The sequence below is a fragment of the Myotis yumanensis genome, unplaced genomic scaffold (assembly GCF_028538775.1).
Source record: "Myotis yumanensis isolate MYYU_CA2020_CCGP unplaced genomic scaffold, mMyoYum1.0.hap1 SCAF_21, whole genome shotgun sequence".
NCBI classification, from domain to species: Eukaryota; Metazoa; Chordata; class Mammalia; order Chiroptera; family Vespertilionidae; genus Myotis; species Myotis yumanensis.
The window spans coordinates 14950644-14972275 of record NW_027223772.1 but is presented as its reverse complement, the minus strand read 5'-3'; the positions used below and the strand labels follow the sequence as shown (position 1 = coordinate 14972275).

General features: G+C 51.8%; 1 protein-coding gene across 1 annotated transcript in view; it reads right to left on the bottom strand.

The window, feature by feature from the left end:
* Positions 1–297: 297 nt before the first annotated feature.
* Positions 298–21632, bottom strand: part of SYK (spleen associated tyrosine kinase) — an 80399-nt gene continuing 59064 nt past the window's right edge. Inside the window, exons 8-14 of the mRNA XM_070400790.1 lie at positions 18206–18290; positions 16927–17104; positions 13570–13779; positions 12555–12744; positions 9113–9253; positions 8365–8477; positions 298–1779 (exon numbers count right to left, since the gene is read on the bottom strand). Of these exons, the coding sequence (XP_070256891.1) occupies positions 1707–1779; positions 8365–8477; positions 9113–9253; positions 12555–12744; positions 13570–13779; positions 16927–17104; positions 18206–18290 (990 nt within the window). The 3' untranslated portion in view covers positions 298–1706. The remainder of the gene's footprint in view (positions 1780–8364; positions 8478–9112; positions 9254–12554; positions 12745–13569; positions 13780–16926; positions 17105–18205; positions 18291–21632) is intronic.

Sequence of the window (21632 nt, the reverse complement as noted above, 5' to 3'; positions counted from 1 at the left end):
GGAGGAGGGACAGCACGCAGCCTTCCTCAGAGGTCATCTCCGCTGTGTCCAGCCCTTCCTCTCAGGGTTCTGAATCGCCTGACTACAGGCTTCGTCATTAGCCTTTCAATTTCAGGCACTATGTGTATTGCCGCTGTTTGGACTAACAGCGGTTCTCAACCTGTGGGTCGTGACCCCTTTGGCGGTCGAACAACCCTTTCACAGGGGTCGCCTAAGACCATCCTGCATATCAGATATTTACATTACGATTCATAACAGTAGCAACATTACAGTTATGAAGTAGCAATGAAAATAATTTTATGGTTGGGTCACAACATGAGAAACTGTATTTAAAGGGCCAGAAGGTGAGAACCACTGGACTATCTGCTCAGCACACAGGGATTCTAACAAAACCACTAGACCACCAGGTAGCACAATTCTAGAAGAAGGAATGGTTTCTAAAAGTTTCTCAACAGGAGCCCCATGACTGACGTCTCCTGCCAGGCCAGGGCCCCGCTGTGCTCTCCAGCCGCGCTCCCCTCAGAGCAGGGCCTCGCGGCTGCACACGGCAGACGCACCCCTGCAACGTGTGAGCAGAGCTGAGACGAGACGGTCTGAGTGTGTGACGTGACTGACCCAAGGATAATGGCTAAGTAGCTCTAGTTTTCAAGAGCCACAGCAAACTGACTAGCAATGGTCTTGAGTAAAATCAGACACTAGTTAAGGATTAATTAAGAACAGGGGACAAGAAGATAATTCTTGGGTTTTGTATCTTCAGCCCCAAATCACACCCAGTAAAGCCTGCTTGTGGCGAGGAGCCGGTCTGAGCTTTATTATGGATTCACACCTTCTTTAGGAACTCGTTTTCCACCTGCCCTGGCCGGAGGCCCCACCGCGGACGCAGGCAGAGTGCTGGCGGCACCCTCTCCGGGCAGAGGAGGAATGGGCTCCACACAGCAGCAGCGGCCTGCTGTCTGTCCTCCTTCTGCTCAAGGAGACAGACAGCCTTTCCCTGGAGGTCACCGTCTATGTGCGAGGACAGTCTTCAGAGCGGCCTCGGGAGAGGGTTTCCGGGGTCAGCGAGCCACGCCACCCCTCCCGCAGGCCACCCTCAGGAGACGCGAGTCTCCGGCTCAGAGGGCACGGAGCAGAAGCAGCGTCCCGACTTGATCCTTGCCTGGCTACACCTCACACACGTGCTGGTAGAAAGTGACCTGTGAAAGCCTCAAAGCACGTTGCCATCGGGAAAGCTTCTGGGGCCAGGGCTAGTCCGGTGGCCCGTTCCAGCAAGTCCCTCCTCCCACCGCCTGCCTCACCGTCGCATCGCGTCCCTGCCCCGGGCACGCCGAGACACGGCGAGGGGCGCTTAGTGCATATGGTGTCTCTGGGCGGCGGCTTCCGGTGCAGCCAGGAGCCAGAGGACTGGACAGACAGCGAGGGCCTCCGGACACAGACCCTGCAGATGACCAGCCTGGGGAACCACACAGACGACAGACACGGAGGAAGCCACAGCCCTCTGCCCCTGCTGTCCATCTTTCTCCCATGCTCCCCGGGCAGGCGGTTGTTCTGTGGAGGGTGTGTCCGGGACGGGCTTTGGGGACCACAGTCAGGCATGTCCCCTGAGGCTGGCTCTCCCGATGGGAAGAGGGAGATGGAGACTCAAAATCAGTGATTGTATACTTTGGCCTGTGCCTCATCTGCTCACAGGCGGCGCAACCGGCACAGTCTTAGTTCACCACGTCGTAGTAGTAATTGCGCAGCCGCAATTCCACCGCTGCGAAGCCAGGCCTGCTCTCCACGCTGGAAAGGGAAGACAGGCATTAGTGGTCAGTCGCCCTGGTGACAAGCAGGCCACAGCTGGGCCTTGGGGCAGGTGCGCATGTGCACCCCCTGGTGGCTTCCTCCAGAACCTGCGGCTCTCAGCATGTCCTGCTCCCAGCCCGGGACCCAGCCAGGCCCTCTGGGACCTACAGAACCCAATCTGCATCCGGCAAGACCCAGGTGGCTCATTCCACCTTAAAGATGGAGAATTTTGCACTGGAACTCCGGATCCTTTAACCCAGGATGTAGCAAAACAGCCATGTCTGGAAGATATCATTGGTCAACATGCTGCAGACACCGTTAGGCTTGACTCATAACCTTGTTAAGAAGAAAGTAACCACAGTTAAACTGTCCCTCCCCCACCCCAACTGGATGGCTCAGGGTTTCTGAGCATGTGCTGTTGATAAGTGTCTTATCAAAACTCAAAGCCTGTCGGGCAGAAGCGGAGACGCGGGCCTTGTGGTCATCTCAGCACAGCAAGGCCTCCCTCTCGTCACTTGCCAGGTGCCATAATGGCGTCAGTAAACTGTGGGAAAAGCCTTTCACAATTTGCAGTCTCTGAACAAACGTCACACGTCTCTGCTCTACCACAGGCACTCTGAGCAGGACCTGTTGCCAGCAAGTATTTCTTAAAATTCAAAGAACCTATCCTTGTTTGGAAATAATTTTTCTTATTTTGCAAGATTTTTGGCTATATTTTAAGTGGGTAAAATTGCCCAATAAGTGAAACAAAACTTGAAATTAAACTAAGAACTGTCCAGAGTCAACCTTTTTGACCTACGACTACAATTTTATAAGGTTCAGTGTAGGTGTGAGAACAGCTAGGGAGCATGCAAGAGGCCAGGGACCACCCACCAATGTAAGGGCAGAGCGGTTTCTACAGAACCAAATGGGTTGTCTAGTCAAATGTCATCAACAGAGTAAGTCCGCAGTGGGTCTGTGACTTTAAGTGAAACAAGATATAACCGAACCAGTCTGACCACAGGCCTTTGCTATAAGCAAGAGTTAGGTCCTCGGCACCTCATCTACGTCATCACAAATGACGTCATTCCAGACCTGCTGTCATGGCTGCACCTACATCTTTCAAGAGCAAGCAGCCCTGCTGAGAACACCAGCCGCTGTGGTCAGGCTGGGACCTGGCCTCGCCGTGGGGGCCGTGTCCTGGACACCAGGTTGTGGTCGGGAAGGAATGTGGTGGGCAAGCCCGGGGTGCAGAAACACAGGCAGAAACTGTCCACACAGACAGACAGCCTCGGTCCTGCTCCCAAGGGAACACACACTGATCATCTTTGCAAATCAGAAAGTTCTGCCCCCGCTACGGGACCTGAGTGCACAAGACCTGCCTGAAGCTTGCTGTTCGGGTTTCATTCACCCGGCAGCTGAGCACCAGGAAACTCCTGTAGAGAAACGCAACACAGACGGGGCCTCAGGGAAGACAGCGGCCAGGGTCCCAGGAAGCCTCTCCTTTGCTGCACGGGTCAGGCTGCTGGGAGGAACCCAGGACGACCTGAGCCTGGGCAGAGGGGGCACTGTGTATCCTGGGCCTGCGCTGCTTCCGCCCACCCAGGCTGAGGCTTTGTCCACTCTTCCCCTTGTGCCCGGCGCACCCCTTCTTCCCTCTCATTTCCTGACCCCAAGCTCCCCACCCTGTAGTTGTCAGGCGGAAACCCCGTGCAAAGGGGCCACATGGACCCTAACAGAAGTGCGACCCCTAACCCTGTTCCCGTCCCGTGCTCCCGGCCGCTTGCGCTGCAGCACCCACCGCGATGTGCCATCACATGCTTGTCTGGGCTGATGCTCCTGCTGGCCCCGCACCGCCAGCCCAGAGGTGTGGCCTGCGGGAGGGAGTGTCTCCGCGTGCAGGAAACGAAAGGCAATGCACGGGGGTGTCTGCCATCGACCTCAGGTGTGTGGACATGTCTTTCTGTGTAAATTGCTACTTACTGGTATCTCTCTATCCCACCATACCTATCCATCACCCACCTATCACGTATTGATTTACTGATCTATCATCTGTCACCTATTATCTATCTATTGATCTGTCTACCTATTTCCTATGTATCTATCTTTCCACCCATCACCTATCAATCAATATATGTAACTATCTATCCGTCTTTCTATCCACCCATTCACCCACCCTTCCGTCTGCCTATCTATCTACCTACCCACCTACCTTCCTACTTATCTACCCACCTACCTTCTTACCCACCTATCTACCCACCTACCCACTTACCTTCCTACTCACCTACCTACCTACCCACCTACTTTCCTATCTACCCACCTACCCACCTACCTTCCTTCCTACCTACCCACCTACCCACCTATCTACCTACCACCTACCTTCCTACCCACCTACCTTCCTACCACCTACCTTCCTTCCTATCTACCCACCTACCTTCCTACCTACCTACCTAGCTATCAAAATCTATCACCTTGGTAGCCCATTGATGTTTCTATCTCTCTATCCCTCTCCTGTCCTCTCTAAAAAAATCAATAAAAACATATAAAAATCAGTCACTTGGAAAAGGTGGCTGGCTGTTGACAGTGGAGGAAAGCTTGGAGACTACACAGGGGTCGTTTGTGTTTGCTTCACTGACTCCAGGTTCTGGAAGCTCCCAGGCGTCATGCCCAGGCAGCCACTTCCTCTCCTCCTCACCTGCAGGCTCATACGGGGAGGGCCGGGGTCTCTGTGAGGTTTGCCGAGGTGACTCCCCATCGCCAGCTCCTGCGCTCCCAGGCCTCCTGGCTGGCCATGCCCCCCAAATGCTCTGTGTGTTCTTTTTCATTCAACTGGACATCATTTAACTGCTTCTAGCAGACAAAGTCTCCGACCATCGCTCCCTGACCGGCACCGGCACCGGCACCCAGGGCATCCATAGAAACCTGTAAGCTTCCGAAATCCAGCTTTTGGGAAAAGAACCTCCGTGTGACGAGGAGTTGTCCTTCCTAACTGGGGCATGGCCGCCATCACTGCTGCTCCTCCACGGACCCCTGGGCCCTGCTGCCCATTCCGAGAGGAGGGGTCTGCGTAGATCCCTGGACAGCGCCCTGGGTGGCGTGATGGGGAGACCGCCGCCTGGACCTCACTTGGCTGTGACCTCAGTCTCCGCTGGAAAGCACCTGGGCCAGGGCTGTCTCAGAGCAGCTCCGCCTGCCCTCCCGCCAATGCCGCTCGCCCTTTCCTCCTCACCTCCCTTGTGGGCCTGGCAGCACCAAGAGCCGTGTGTCCAGGGGGACAAAGGCGGCGAGCAGATCTGGTCCAGGTTCTCCACCCCATCCCCCCAGCCAAGCCAGGGCGCCTCACTAAATCACCCCCAGTCCCAGCCAAGCCAGGGCGCCTCACTAAATCACCCCCAGTCCCAGCCAAGCCAGGGCGCCTCACTAAATCACCCCCAGTCCCAGCCAAGCCGGGGCGCCTCACTGCATCACCCCTCCCTCAGCCAAGCCAGGGCACCTCACTGCATCACCCCCAGTCCCAGCCAAGCGGGGGTGCCTCACTGCATCACCCCTCCCCCAGCCAAGCCAGGGCACCTCACTGCATCACCCCCAGTCCCAGCCAAGCCGGGGCGCCTCACTGCATCACCCCTCCCCCAGCCAAGCCAGGGCACCTCACTGCATCACCCCCAGTCCCAGCCAAGCGGGGGTGCCTCACTGCATCACCCCCAGTCCCAGCCAAGCCAGAGCACCTCACTGCATCACCCCCAGTCCCAGCCACGCCGGGGCACCTCACTGCATCACCCCTCCCCCAGCCACACGGGGACACCTCGCTGCATCACCCCCAGTCCCAGCCAAGCCAGGGCGCCTCACTGCATCACCCCCAGTCCCAGCCAAGCCGGGGTGCCTCGCTGCATCACCCCCCCCCCCCCAGCCACACGGGGACACCTCACTGCATCACCCCTCCCCCAGCCATGCCAGGGCACCTCACTGCATCACCCCCAGTCCCAGCCACGCCGGGGTGCCTTGCTGCATCACCACCCCCGTCCCCCCAAGGAGCACATCCCCTAATGCCCTCTCCCCCTGAGTGCCCCCTGCACACCCTTCCACTCCTCACTGGTCAGCATCCACCGTGGAGAACAGTGGACAGAAATAACACATCAGGGTTCACATTCAGAGCAGAACACTAGCTTTAACCATCTCCCGAGAGTCCACTTTAGTTCTTTTTTCCACCTGTCTCAGAATGATTTAAAGTTCATTTTTCTCAGAGGAAGTGAAACCTTCCACATGACGGCGCAGGCAGACTGGAGAGCTATAAATGCCACAGGCTCCGGCCCTGGCGGCCCTCCCACGGCTTCGCCATCTCCCCACCTGGGTCTGTTCTGCTCCGGTGACGCCTCACAGCCACCAGGGCCCCGAGCCCCGCCAGGAGCACAGCACACAGCCCCTGCGAAAGCCAGGCCAGCCCTGCTTTCCCGCGGGCCACGCAGAGGAACAGGTGCTGTGAGAGAAGCGTGGGTGCCCTGGTTCCTGTCCGGAGTCTCAGAGGGCAGGTCCACCCTCCTGCCCTGCCTGCCTTCCAGAGGTGCCTCCAGGCAGGTGGCCGGGGCCTGAGTCAGTGCAGGTGCAAGGTGTCGAGTCGAGGTCTATAACATCACTCAGGGCCGTTGGTCTTCCGTTTCCTATATGACCCACCCCAACCGCAATTTCTAGTCCAGACCTTTGAGTTCCACTTTGAAAATGGCCGGGACCTACCTGTCAATGAGTCTAATGATTCTAGTTTGGGCCCCATGGGGTGCAGTTAGTCAAGACTCAAAGAATGGACACCCCCACCTAAAGTCTCCTTCTCGCCTCTCCCTGGCTGGCACGGACAGCCCAGTTCAAGAAGCGCCCAGGGCCCAGCGGGCAGCTTTGGTACAGAAAGGGCCTTACTCTGAGAAGGTCAGCACCAGCAGCTGGACATACTGCCCTTTCCCTTTGGGCTGACCACATGCTGCTTCTAGACCATGGTGAGATCCCTTAGGTGCACGCCCAGCCATGGGGTGAGTGGTGCTCCCTGGGTGCAGAGTCCCAGGTGGCACCTGAGAGCACCTGCAATACTCCTCTTTCCTAGGATGCTCTGGCATCACTAACCATTGTATCTCAGAGCACAGCTAGTACCCACATTATTAAATCTATTGCAAATTATGAGTGCCTCCCCAGGTGCGATCCTTCCTGATCCCCAGTGTGATGCTTCCCTGATCCCCAGGTGTGATCCTTCCCTGATCCCCAGGTGAGATCCTTCCCTGATCCCCAGGTGCGATACTTCCCTGTCCCAGGTGCGATACTTCCCTGTCCCAGGTGTGATACTTCCCTGATGCCCAGGTGTGATCCTACCCTGATTCCCAGGTGAGATCCTTCCCTGATCCCAGGTGTGAACCTTCCCTGACTCCAGGTGTGATCCTTCCCTGATCCCCAGGTGAGATCCTACCCTGATCCCCAGGTGAGATCCTTCCCTGATCCCAGGTGTGATGCTTCCCTCATCCCCAGGTGTGATCCTTCCCTGACCCCAGGTGTGATCCTTCCCTGATCCCCAGGTGAGATCCTACCCTGATCCCCAGGTGAGATCCTTCCCTGATCCCAGGTGTGAACCTTCCCTGATCCCCAGATGTGATCCTTCCCTGATCCCCAGGTGCGATCCTTCCCTGATCCCAGGTGCGATCCTACCCTGATCCCCAGGTGAGATCCTTCCCTGATCCCCAGGTGTGATCCTTCCCTGATCCCAGGTGTGATCCTACCCTGATCCCCAGGTGTGATCCTACCCTGATCCCCAGGTGTGAACCTTCCCTGGTCCCCAGGTGTGATACTTCCCTGATGCCCAGGTGTGATCCTACCCTGATCCCCAGGTGAGATCCTTCCCTGATCCCAGGTGAGATCCTTCCCTGATCCCCAGGTGTCATCCTTCCCTGATCCCCAGGTGTGATCCTTCCCTGATCCCAGGTGTGATGCTTCCCTCATCCCCAGGTGTGATCCTTCCCTGATCCCAGGTGTGATGCTTCCCTCATCCCCAGGTGAGATCCTTCCCTGATCCCAGGTGTGATCCTTCCCTGATCCCAGGTGTGATCTTTCCCTCATCCCCAGGTGCGATACTTCCCTGATCCCCAGGTGTGATGGGTCTCCCTTCCTGCTGAGCTGCCATAAGATCACATGCGCTCCAGGCGACTCTGAGGGCCACCCTCCCAGGCCTGGGGCACGCCTTGGCAGTGCTACCTCACAGTTCATCTGAGAGCCAGCCAGCATCGTGTCCACGCCCTACCCCGAAAGGTGGTCAGGAACTAGGAAAGTACACGTTTCCCTCCAAGTACCTCTCACCCTCTGTCGCCAGGTATGGTCCACAGCACTGGACCAGACGTAGGAACATCTTTCTACTGTGGCCACCCCCGCCCCGCCAATATTATCTACATTTAAATTTGACATCTGGGATTAGAGTAATTGTCAACTTATTCTTAGACTAAAGAATAGAAGTGCCTGGTCCAGAAAGCCAGGAGCTGCCCTGCTGGTGTAGGAGGGAGCACACCCAGCCCCAGGGGAAGACAGCCCGGCATGCTGTGCCCGAGCGGCTGCATGAACGGCAGGAAGGGGGGTACTCACTTATAGGTCCAGCACAGGGTCATCAGCTCATACATCTCTCTCGGGCACCCCGGAGGGCACCCCATCCTCTCTCCTTTCTCCAGCATAGCGGACACTTCACTTCCTTTCATCCCCTAAAACATGTAAAATATACCTGAGATTTTTAAACATAGCACTCAGCAAAGCAAAACAAAGCCACAAATACATCCCATCTGCCATCCCCAGTGAAACAAGAGTACATGAAGCGCAATTTCAGTGATAAAAAGAACAAAAGCAGGAGCACCTAGCTAAGATCTAGAAGTCAGCGAGGTGGCCCTTGGCGGGAGGCGTGCGTGCAGGGGCAGGGAGTTGGGTTCCGTCTGTTTTCATCTGGGGCTGCTTTCACAAGCATGTTCCATTTGTGAAGGTTCATCAAGCTGCATCCTAGCAACTGCGCCCTTTTTGGTATGTGTACCTTGGTTTTAAAAAATCTAACAAACTGTAATGAGCTGCCAATTTGATACTGAAATAGCCATACTTTCTATTTCAATTTTAATTAATGCTGATTTGGGTACATTTTATGCATATTTACATGCATAATATGCAATGAAAAAAAGATGTACTGTTCAGCTAGCATGAGATATTTCTCCTGCCGTTTAGAATAAACTGAGGACCTGTTGACCGTCAAAAGACAGCGAAGCCTCAGAAGGAAGGTCACGACTATGGTGACAGGTGCTCATCTGTTCAGACAGACTAGGCCCAGGACAGGACACGGGAAGCAGAGGCTAACCCGGTACGGCTTCTGCCCGTAGGAAAACGCCTCCCACATCAGCACCCCGAAGCTCCAGACGTCGCTCTTGCTGGAGAACTTGTAGTAGTTGATGCACTCGGGGGCGTACCACTTCACAGGCCACTTCCCGTGCGTCTGCGCCTGAAAGCAAGGCAAACGGAGGACTGCATGAGAACCAACTCGCGCACACCGTGTCCACGCAGCTCTGCTCACCAGAGCCCGAGGCGGCAGCCCAAACGCCCACTGACTGAGGACAGACAGACAGACAGAATGGGCTCCGACATACAGCGGGTGTCCCGGCCTTCCGGAGGAAGGGATTCTGACACACGCGCCAGCAGGGCCGAACCACGAGGGGCCCTTCCAGGTGCTGCGTGAAACAGGCCAGTCCCGTCACAAGGGGGCAAGCACAACTTTGTTATTACACATCCTGCTACAATGGACAGAGCTGACAGTGTGTGAGGCGGGCCTCGGAGGTTCTGTGAGTTCCACTCGGGACACCACTTTTAGCAAAGGCATAAAAGTTATGTCTACACTATACTACAGTCCACTAAGTGTGCAAATGCATCCAGTCTAAGAGAGCAGAGTACATCCCTTAATTAAAATACTTTATTGCTAAAATGTTCTAACCATCACCTGGCCTTCAGTGAGTCCGAATCGTTGCTGGTGGAGGGTCTTGCCTCAGTGTTGATGGCTCCTGGCTGATCAGGGTGGTGGTGGCCGAAGGTTGAGGTGGGGGGCGTGGAGTTGATAAAATAAGACAAGAGTGAAGTTGGCTGCATTGATTGACTTCCTCTCATGCCGGTTTCTCTGAGGCTACTCACAGACGGCATTTCACCCACAGAACCTTCAGACCTGGAGGCAGCCCTCTCACACCTGCGGCCGCTTCCCCACCTAAGTTCACGTGAGATTCTAAAGCCTTGGCTGTCTTGCAACAGTCTCCACGGCCTCCTCGCCAGGAGTCGGTCCGTCTGAAGCAACCACTTCCTTTGCTCATCCACGAGCTGCAGCTCCCGACCCTTACGCTTCCATCAGGAGACGGCAGCGCTCTCCCCCGCAGCTCCCCTGGGGCCCGCTCGCTGTCCCAGCACATCTGCAGGTGCCTCCTTCCTGAAGCCCGAGCCCAGACTCCTGCGGGGCTGACATGTTGGCCTCTCCCAGGAATCATGGATGTTCCCAGGGACAGGAGAGGCTTCATTTCCTCTGCCCAGGTCCACCCGAGGAGCCGTGGTCTGTGGCAGCCATAGGGGCCACCTCAGGGTTAATAGTTGGTCTAATTTCAATAGTGTTGTGTCTCAGGAGCAGGAGGGCCGTGGGGAAGGAGACAGAGGGGGAGGCGGCTGGTCACTGGAGAATCAGAGCACACCCAGCATTTACTAAGTTTGCTGTCTTATGTGGGTGCAGTTCATGTTGCTCCAAAGCGTTAATAAAAGCAACATCAAACATCACTGATCAAAGATCAGCGTAACAAAACTAATAATAATCCAAAGGTTTGAAATATTGCAGGAATTACCAAAATATGACACAAAGACGCAAAGTGAGCAAATTGCTGTTGGAAAATGGTGCCAATAGACTTGTGCGACGCATGGTGTCCCCAAACCTTCAATTTTCTAAGTCACTTCTGCGGAGATCACACGAGGGAGCCTGTCTGTGCCCACGTGGGGCCCATCTCGGCGGAGCTGCGTGGCAAAGGGCGTGGGTGCTGCAGGCTCCGTGCTGTGGGCCTCAGCCCCCGCACACGAACACCGAGGGCCACGCTCATTCGCTTCCATCCCTGTCACTTCTTTTTAATCCCCTTCAACTTTTTATTCTTTTACCCCATTTTGCTTTGTTTGCTTACGAAATACCCTCCAAGTCACCATCTTCTTAGAGTGTTTAGTCTCTTTTTACAGGTTCTAACTTGGCTTTTAATTTTTGTGCAATAGGATGATTTCATACACATATATCTTATGAGCTGTTTACAACAGTATAGTTAGCTGCACGTCCTTCACCTGACATAATTACCGTGTTTGTTGTTGTTGCCATGGTGAGAACATGTAATATCTCCTCTCTTAGCACCCTCCTTGCTTACGAGATGCCCAGCGCTTACTCGGCTCACAGCTGGCAGCTTGTACTCTGACCACCTTCATCCATTTCCTGCCCCAGAACCTTCTCTGTTCCCAGGGGCTCAGCTTCTTTGGTTTCACATGTAAGTAAGACGGTCGAGTATTTGTCTTGTTCTGTCTGATGTCACTCGGTATCATGCTCTCAAGCTTCATCTGTGTTGTTGCAAATGGCAGCATTGCCTTCTTTTTAATGGTTGGCGTGTGTGTGTGTGTGTGTGTGTGTGTGCATTTCCTCTATCCGTTTACCCACCGGTAGACATTTAGGTTGTTTCCAGATCTTGGCCGTTGTGAATAATGCTGCGATAAACACGGGGGCACAGACCGCCCTCACACAGCCACTTTCTCTCCTTCAGGAGACTATGCAAACGTGGGCCTGCTGTGTCGTAGGTAACTCTGTTCTTAATTTTTTGAGGAGCCGTCATCCGACTTTCCACAGTGGCTGTGCCCATTCCCACCAGCAGTGCCCAGGCGGCCCTCTCCCCCTCACCCCGCCAACACGCCTTCGTTCTTGTCTTTGGCAGCAGCCGCCTGACCGGTGAGGTGATTTCCCTGGAGCACAGGCCTTCCACCACCGGGATTAAATTTATTCCTATGTATTTTTTATTCCTTTGATGTGACTGTAAATGGGGTTGTGTTCTTAATTTCTTTCTGACACTTAATTGTTGGTTCCCTATTGTCCAAGGAATGTGGTTTGGAAGATACTATTCTGAGTAAATCTCAGGTTGTGATGCAGTGGTTCTCAACCTTCCTAATGCCACGACCCTTTAATACAGTTCCTCATGTTGTGGTGACCCCCAACCATGAAATTATTTTCGTTGCTACTTCATAACTGTAATTTTTCTACTGTTATGAATCGTAATGTAAATATCTGATATGCAGGATGTATTTTCAGGGGTTGCAACCCACAGGTTGAGAACCACTGGATTACAGTATTTCCATTTTAACAATAGAATCAAAGCCTAAGAAGCACATTTTTGCATAGCTATTCTTAAATAGGGAAATTGCTCCTTGAAACCCCATCATAATCTATATATATAAAAGCCTAAGTGACCATTAGGACCGGTTGACTGGTCACTATGTCGCCACTGACCACCAGGGGGCAGACACTCAACACAGGAGCTGTCCCCTGGTAGTCAGTGCACTCCCACAGCCAACCTCCAATGCCAGCCAGTCCCTCCCCCCGGCTGGCCCAATTGGCCCTGATCACCGGACAGGCCTAGGAACCCCACCCTTGTACGAATTCGTGCACTGGGCCTCTAGTAAAATATAAAGGAGATGCATTTGCGCTTCAGATTGTTACCACCTGCTGCTCTGCACACCGGCTGGTTGGTTATGCCTACCTTGTAGTAGTTCTCATCGGCGCGGAGTGCTTTGGAAAGTCCGAAATCACTGATCTTGGCATAATGCTGAGTCACCAGCAGGACATTTCTTGCCGCCAGATCTCTGTGCACGAAATTGCACTCCTCCAAGTACTTCATCCCCATGGACACCTGGTGAACCAGCTCAATGATGTTCTTGTCTTTGACGTGTCTGCAAGGGAAGTGTGTCATTAGTGACGGTGGACAGGGTCCATTTAGGAACAGCCGATGTGCGCCTCACAGACAGGGGTGGGTCCTCTCCCTTCCTACTCTCCTCCGGCAAGACTCACGAGTGGTGACAAAGGACCTTGTTACCCTATGGCTGTTCAAGAGTGAGCACCATCCTCCCGGTGTTTAACGGTGCCATTTTCGAGGCTTGCTTTGAACTGCATGCAAGCGTACAGCAGGCTGGCCATTCCGGCTAAAGGAGAACCAGGCTTCACTAGTGGACAGAAAACAAAACCCACCCTGAGTCCCAGTTTTCCCCCATGAAGTGGGAGCAATGCCTCCCTTCCAGGGGATTAAAGACACAGCCTAAGTAGAAACACAATGTAGCAGATGATTAAGCAGCCAGCGGCTAGGCTGAGTGATTCCATCAGCACCGCAGCAGCACTCTCAGCAGTAACTACTCCTGGGGACGGAGAGGTCAGCCGGACAGGCAAGCTACCGTGGTCATCCCTATAAAAAGCGCATGAAATGTTCTTGTACAAAGCATGTCTTTCCTAGGAGGTGACGCTGACTGCCAAGACATTCTGAAGCTGACTTTATCTATCCCTGGGCCAGGACAGAGCGAGCAAAGAGAATGAAATCCAAACTGGTAAATTAGAGGTTTTTGTTTGTTTGTTTTTGTTTTTGCCCAAAAGGAGCTAAAACACACTTGATCCCAAGACAGCAGCTACCTCCTCTCGCACGGTGCCGGGGAGGATGGAGGAGAGAGGCTCCCTGGGCACCCAGTGCTCTGTGCGCGCCCGCAGCGGAGGCGCGGGGCCGGCAGTACCTGTTCTGCTGTAAGTATTTGTTGAGCGGGCCCAGCTCCGCCATCTCCATGACCAGCATCCAGGACTCGGCCTCGCAGATCCCGATCATGCGCACGATATACGGGTTGTCGAGCTGCTGCATGACGTTGGCTTCTGCTAACAGCTCGTCTTTCAGAGCCGGGTCGTTGGCCTCGTTTTTCAGGATTTTCACAGCCACCGTTTTCACAACTCTGCAAAGAAGCCACACACCTCAGACCGCTCAACGGGCTCGCTCGAGAGAAATGTCCTTTAGGAACGGGTTATACACGTAACAGCCCTGAAGGGACATGCATCGTAAGAAGCTGTAAGTGACTAGTTTTCCAACAATGTTCTGTCACTTCACAGACAAAGGGAGTAACAATTCTTCAGTTAAAACCAGTGGGCGGGGTGGGTGCTGCAGAATGCCCCAGCCAAGCAGCAAGCCTAGGACAACAGAGCAGGTAAGTCACTTCCAATGAGACCTGACAGATAAGGCAGGAGTGGGCTCCAGTAACGTTTTGGGATTTGCCATCTCAGATTGTATGTAACGTAGGTGAACAGAGATGCAGACATAACAAGCTTACACAACTTTTAAAGTGCTTTGTGAATTTTGAGCAAGCCTCAACAATTTTGCAAAAAAATGAATTATTTTTTTTATTTTCTAATAACATCACACAGATCATGTTGGAACTCTGGAAAACATCTTGACACAGTGGGGCTTACATCAATGAATGGAACTTAACTACGAATGATTTGAAAACTGCATCTCTCTGTGATATGATTCCCACAAATGCAGGGAGTATGGAGCTCTTTTGTTGGACTCCACAACGGAAGAATAAAACGAGAACTATGGAATAAAACAGGTAAAGTAAGAGAATAGCAGAGTAGGTCTGACATGCTCTCAGACAGGCGCAGGCAGCACAGAGCAGAGCTCAGCGAGCCTCTCAGTTGCCCACGGGCAGCTCCCACACAGACGGGCACAGAGCAGCACCGGAACCCCCCCTCCTCCTCAGTCATGGAAGCACTGTTTGTCCTATGCTGTCTCTAGACAAGTTATTGTTTGACCTTCACATTTCATCAACCATCCATCCAGACCGGTTTTGTGTATGGTGTGAGGTAGGGGTCAAATTAACATGCAGAAACCTCTCAATTCTTCCCAATGTTTAAGGGAGAAAAATAACACTACAGCCTCTTCCAGGATAGAGAAAAGGAAAGAAAAATTCCCCAATTCATTTTTATAAGGCCAGCATTACCCTGATGCCAAAACCAGCCAAAGAAATGACAAGAATATAATTTACGGATGATCTTCATGAACATAAGATACAAAAGTTCTATGAGAAATAATAAAAATTTCAGTAAATTATAAAAAATTATGAATATATAATTCATGAACAAGAAGAGTTTATTCTAGGAATGCAAAATGGGTTTAATATTTGAAAAATCAATTAGTATAGCCGGGTGGTAGAAGCATCCTCTGCGCACCAAAAGGTTCTGGGTTTGATCCCTGGTCAGGGTGCATATGAGAGGCCACTGATCGATGTTTCTCTATCACATCTCTCTCTTTCTCTCTCTCTCTCTCTCTCTCTCTCTCATCAATAAACATATCCTTCAATCAGTGTATAATGTACCACAATAAAGGAGAAAACCTGTTTATCCCAGCAGTGGAAAAAATGTAATACACATTCATGATTAAAAACAAAGCTCTCAAAAAAGTAAGAAAAAGGGGAAACTTTCTTAATCCAATAAGAGCAGCTACAAACCTAGCGGGGAAACACTGATGTTTTCCCCAAAATCAGGAATGAGAAGAAGGCCACTGCCACTTTCCTCCCACACTGAGCCGCAGCTCCTGGCCACTACAGCAAGGCAAGAAAGAAACGGAGCATGTGTAAGGATTAAACAGAAGGACGTAAAACTCATTAGTCATAGATGACACATTTCTGGGTGGAAGACTGCAAAGATAAGTTACTAGAAATAATAGTCAGAAATAACAGGTGAATTTAGCCAGGCTGCTGGGTATCAGGTCAACAGGCAAAGCCAGTTACATTTCCATATTCAACCAACACCAGGGATAAGCACATCAAACCCTAGGAATTATACCGTACATATCAACACCAAAAGCACTAAATACCTTCAAATGAGCCCAACAAAAAGTTGAGCCAGACCTCGACATGGAAAAGCAACTGGGGAGGCCGCGAGAAGTACAGAGGATGCAAGGAAAGGGGGCCGGGCCGTGTTTGCTGACGGGAGACGCGGTGCTGGGGGCTGCAAAGACCTCCTGTGCCCCTGCCTCAGGGCCTTCCTCTCCCGATCCCTCCAGCTGAGGTTGTGAATCCACAATCATGTCTATGCTCATTTACATATATAGCTAAGCCAGAAATTTACTATCACAGACTAGTTATGAAAATGTATACTTTAGTACAGGATAATTTAACCCATTTTGCAAAATGACTGTGGTATGCGTCCATATATTTTAAAGTAAGCACATTATTCAAACATATATAAGTATACATTTAAAACACACATATACTAGCATACACACATGGAAGACGAGCGACAGAGAGCAAGACTTTTGTGTTGACCTTTATCTATATTCTTGGCCCTTGAATCATGCGACTTACCTACTCAAAAACATTTACACAAGTTCCTTACATTTAAAATAGCATCGAACAACAAAACCAACTTGATTCATACCAGTGGCATACTAATTCAAACACACACATTCAAAGAGGGGGTTTGTGCCGAAGGACTTTAGAAACTAGTATTTCCACTGAACATTCCATGTGGGAATTTTCCAAAGGCCAAGTGAAGTACAAAGAGATTTTAGTAGTTTAGCAATTCTAATTATTGCATAATAGGTATTGTTATTTGAAATTATGGGTGAAAGCAAATTAGAAATTTTCTGGGTAAGAAAAATGAGACATAATTTGAAAAAATCAAAGAAAATAAGTAGACAACATTGTTACTGAATGATTGCATTTTAATTAAATAGCATGTGTATGTGTGTGCATATAAAGATCTCTCTCTCTCACACACACACACACACACTATGGTTGATTCACAATGGTGATATTTGGCTGGTATAAATATGACATTTTTATATTTTTACTTTTCACTTGTTTCTATTTTCTAAGTCTCTACAAGACACCTGTGTAACCTCCAAACTAACATATATAATTATTATCTACATACTTAATATACATAATGGGTGCTTTCATGGTAACTGTACCGGAAATGGACAAAAATTATACTATTAACAAAGAAAGACTCAGGTCTGGTGCGTTACCCTTCGTGCTTGGGATTAAATGAACACAGCACGCCCCGCACAGGCGGGGGCGGGGGCGGGGAGGGGGCCGGCTTACTTTTTCATCTGGTAGTAGCCCTTCTTCACGGTGCCGAAGTTGCCGGAGCCCAGCTCCTTGTCCTCCAGGGTCAGCAGCTTCCGGTCCAGGTAGACCTCCTTGGGCCGGATCTCCTCGGGGTCCGCGTAGGGGCTCTCGTACACCTCCGTGTCCATGGGCAGCGCTTCTCTCTGGGCTTCTGCAGCGGAGTGGGGAGCACAGGCTGGGGGGGCCGGGTGAAGTCCCGCCATCCACCCGCCTACCTCCCGGTGGCCACAGCTGCCCTCGGCCACTCTGGGTAGTGACGGGGCCAGGGAGAGTCAGGCGGGCCTCACGCGCCCGTGGGGGCAGCAATAAGCCCGAGGGCCCGCTGTCCGTGACTCCCATTCCTGCGCGAATGTTTATTAGGACAGGGCTCTCATGCCAGAGGCGAATGCGGACGGCCCTCCTGGTGGGCTGTGGTGACTTTATTTCTGAAAACGCCGACCTCCTTCATTGGGAGGTGCAGGCGTCCCTGCCTCGGTGGCCGCTGTAACTGTCAGCTACAGCGTCTACCAGGAGCGATGCTGGTGACGTTCTCGGGAGAGGTGACAGCGGCTTATTTGCATTAATGTGGCTCTTGAGGCTTCAGACGCCATGCAAGGCGTCCCACTGCCCTGACGCCTCCCAGGCTGGGAGACAGCCCGAGCATGTGGGAGCCCAGGCCGGAGCCCAGGGTAGTGGAGACGGGCGGCTCGCCACGGCCGGCCCCAGGCTGCCAGTGCGACCGTGAGAGGCCCGGCCCGAATGCCTGAGCTGACCAGGTGACTTAAGGAGAGATCCCGTAAATGACTGCTGTGGTTTTAAGCTACTAAGTTTTGGGGTGGCTTTTGTAGCAACGAACAGACCAAGTTCACCAATAAAAAATGTCCTGGGGTCACCTAGAGACCCGAGAAGGCCGTGCAGAGGCCCGTTTCTGATAGCGAGTCCAGAGAGGACACAGCCCACGGAGCAGCCTCCGGTGTGGGCCTCACCGCACCAGCACCTCCCTCACCAGGCCGTTCCCGCAGCCCAGGCGTCTGCTCAGGGTGCGCCTCCCCCCCTGTCCTCCCCCCCCGCCCCCCCCCCCCAGGTGTGTAGTGGGCCCAGCACCCGCCTAGACGTGCCCTCAGGACTCGGACCTGGAGCAGAGTTAGCACTGAGGAGGCGGGAGCTCTGAGCAGCGGGAGGAGCGGTTCCCAGGAGGCCCACCCGCTACAGGGAGGCTGTGGGACCGCTCACCCAGCAGGAAACGTCTGGGGGCTGAGAGGGCGGCTCTCACCTCTTTCTGAGGCCCAAGGCGCTCCCTCTGGCTCATAGGGGTTAAAGGTCACGGAGCTCTCTGGCCGGGTCCCCTGCGAGGAGGTCTGAAGCACAAACAGAGAGCAGGTCACCTCTGCATTGCTACTCTGCTGTGGAACTACTTTTATTTGCAAACAATCACATGTAGCTTGTGCAGAAAGACAGGGGGAAGAATGAGGAAGGAAGCAGAAAGCAACGGGCTTATCTCATTCTTCGGGAAACTGCTTGGATCCTGGGCGGCTAAATGCCGCTGGGACCCCAGACCTGCTGGGGCAGAGCTCCCTCCTGCTCACAGCCCCTCCGGACTCCACCTGCACCTCCCAAAGGCGCTGCGGGTTCTCATTCTCCTCCTCTTCACTTGCACGTGGAAGTCGTTTAGAAGCAGGCATTGAACACCCACCAGCTGCCCCCCGCCCCCGCCCCCTCACTCCAAAGCTCACGCAGCGGGGGCTGGCCTCTGTCTGAGCTTCTGTGGAGACCACGGGACATCTGGGTGAGCGGAGGGTGGCCGGGGACAGTCAGCAACCATCACACCAGCACCATCACGGCCTCTGAGGCGGAGCCTCTACTAACCCAGGAAAGCCATCCTTCTCACACCCGGAGCAGGTGGAGCAGGCGCGCCAGCGGCAGGAAGCCTTGTGCTGGTGTTAATGGCAACCTCCGGATTGTTTCTTTGATGTAAGTTTGCATTGTGAAATGGGGAACTCTAATCCTGCTATTCCTATAGCCTTCCCCTCTGAAAGTCTAGCCTCCTGACCCACCCTCAGCACAACTTTGACCAGGCATCGCTACTAAATTTGACTCATGGAAAAACCTCCTTTTTTTTTTTTTTTTTTTTTTGCTGTGAGTTGAGTAGAAATTTTATATTCCCTTGACCTTGTCAGTGCCCTAGCATTGGCCCCACCTGCCCTCAGTCACCCACAGCTCCGGCCCTGACCCACGCCCTGCTGCCCGCCGGGGACAGAGGAGGGCACTGCACCTGGGAGGCCCTTCTCTGAAAGAAACAGGAGGTTTTCTGTTGCTTCAGCTAAAAGGGCAGTAGTGGCTTTACGGTGAAATGAAGACAGAGAGCAAGTTTCACGTTCCCTAAGCACTGGATGAATATGCCAGTTAGCAGAATACCCAACAGCAAACCCGCTGGAGTCTATGCTCAGGGGGAAAGAAGAATGAAGACTTTGCAAAGAATGAGCTGTAGCCGCTATAGCCCCAGCCAGCATGGCTCAGTGGTTGAGCATCGACCTATGACCCAGGAGGTCAAGATTCGATTCCGGGTCAGGTCAGGGCACGTGCCCCGATTGTGGGTTCAATCCCCCGTAGGGGGCATGCAGGAGGCAACTGATCAATGATTCTCTCTCATCAATGTTTCCATCTCTCTCCCTTCGTCTCTCTAAAATCAATTAAAAATATTTTTTTTTGAAAAAGAGGGTGAGATCTAAGGCATAATGGTGAATTATAACAGTATTGATTAGTATTTAAAATTTAATGAAAAGCATATTGTTGGTCACTACACCATTGGTAGTTACTTGGTCTGCTTTGTATTTGATGATTTATTCCTCCCTAATCAATAGCATCACCTTTTCTGCTTAGAGAACAAAGTGTAAGTGAAAGTTGACAATTGCCTTTTTCCTATTTTTGCTGATATTCCAAACAGAAGTCAAACCGCAGGGCACCACGAGGTGGCACTAGCTGCCTTAGCTTTCTGCAAGGAGAAATGTGTGCCCTTCCAGTTTTATGAATTCCGGTAAAAACAGACCACTCCACAGTAACAAAATAAAAATTAGGCTCCAAACCACAATCCCTGGTCTCTTTTCTTTTTTCCCAGGATTAACTGCAAGTAGAAAATGCATCTGACACATTGTCACGTGTGCCTGGGTTTAAGAAGCGAGGACTCAGAAGGGAACAAAAGGGGAGACAGAATTGCTCTATGGAGCTGCCAGGCGAGTGCAGTGTCCTGAACCGGAGTACTGGGCGTGCTCCAGGAACGCCCTTTCTGGGCTGTAATTTTTGGACTCCTTCAAAGACATTTTTGAATCAGGCAGTAGCCGTGATAAAGATATAGACAGACTTGTCACAATCACAGCGGCAAAAAGAACCAGCAGGGTTCAGGAGCACTGGCTGCCGTAAGCTGGCAGGGCTCTAGTCTCCAGTGGAAAGGCCGCAGCCCTGAAGGGGAGCAGGTCCCACAGCAGGTGGAGCCTCCTCCGCCAGGGCATGGGGGGAGGTGAGGTTTCCTTCAGATCCACGAAGATTCGCCTGACCTTCACAATGAGCGCCCTCACCTTGGAAGCACAGGTATTAAATCTGACCCTTTACTAGTGTATGACACAACACGCCCTTCTCAGGCCTGGCCCTGCCTTGGCATTGCCAACCAGTACGACTGGAGAGTTGCTTTCTCTCCTCCTTCCTCAGCGGGACCCTAGCGGACTGGGTATTTAAATGTCTTAAATATTCCAACCATCACTGTATGTGTTGGAATAAGACATGGAGAGCGGACTGTAATGTGAAATTCTGGGTGCACTCCACGGCTGAGGTAAGGGGGACGTGCCTCTGGGTTGCGGAACTGAAAGCCCGTCTTTGGTTCTGGGAGGAGGCTGCTCGGTCCAGTTCCTAAGGGAAGGAGAGGTGCCTGTGCCTCCAGCGTACGCACCCAGGTGCCACGACCACCCCGAGGGTCATCACGCCAGGCCCACCACGGGCGGGCAGAGGGGAGTCACACCTGTGTTCTTCAGTTAAATCCTGTTCTATTTTAAAGTATTGAAATGTTACTAATATCTAAAGAAATGTTTAAACTACATCTGCCCTTAAGTTTTTATTATAAACTTTAAGATTATTTGACTAATAATCATCTTCAAATCAAAATACACTTTTTATTAACTACACACATGCTAGATTTAATTCAAGCTTTAACACCCACCTTTTTTTGTGCTTGGATTATTAAAAACTATTTATATTGATCAAATTAACAAATTCAAGAAAGTTATTTACACCTTAGTTAAACAACTGAAATATTTGAAATAATTCCTTGTGGTCTTTTCTCATAACTGGTTAAATAATGGAAAATCCCCTTCTATTTGTGAAAATATAACTATTAGTTCTCCTAAAATATTTCTTATAAGCAATTAAAATGTTTTCAACCTACAGTTTAAATCTCACAATTCTTTTTATCAATTAACTATTGATATTTTTGGCATCCATGAAAATTCAATGCATACTTCAAAGTTGTTACAAATTTAAATAAGCCCCCTTTTTGGCCAAAAAAAGTAGTTTCACAGTATTAATTGGAGTAATTATTTCCCAATATTTAATTCTTTTAAAAATTGATGAAGTAAATTTAATAGGTGCAAGTTTAGAAATGCACAACAGACCCTAGCTGGTTTGGCTCAGTGGAAGGGTCCCGGGTCCGATTC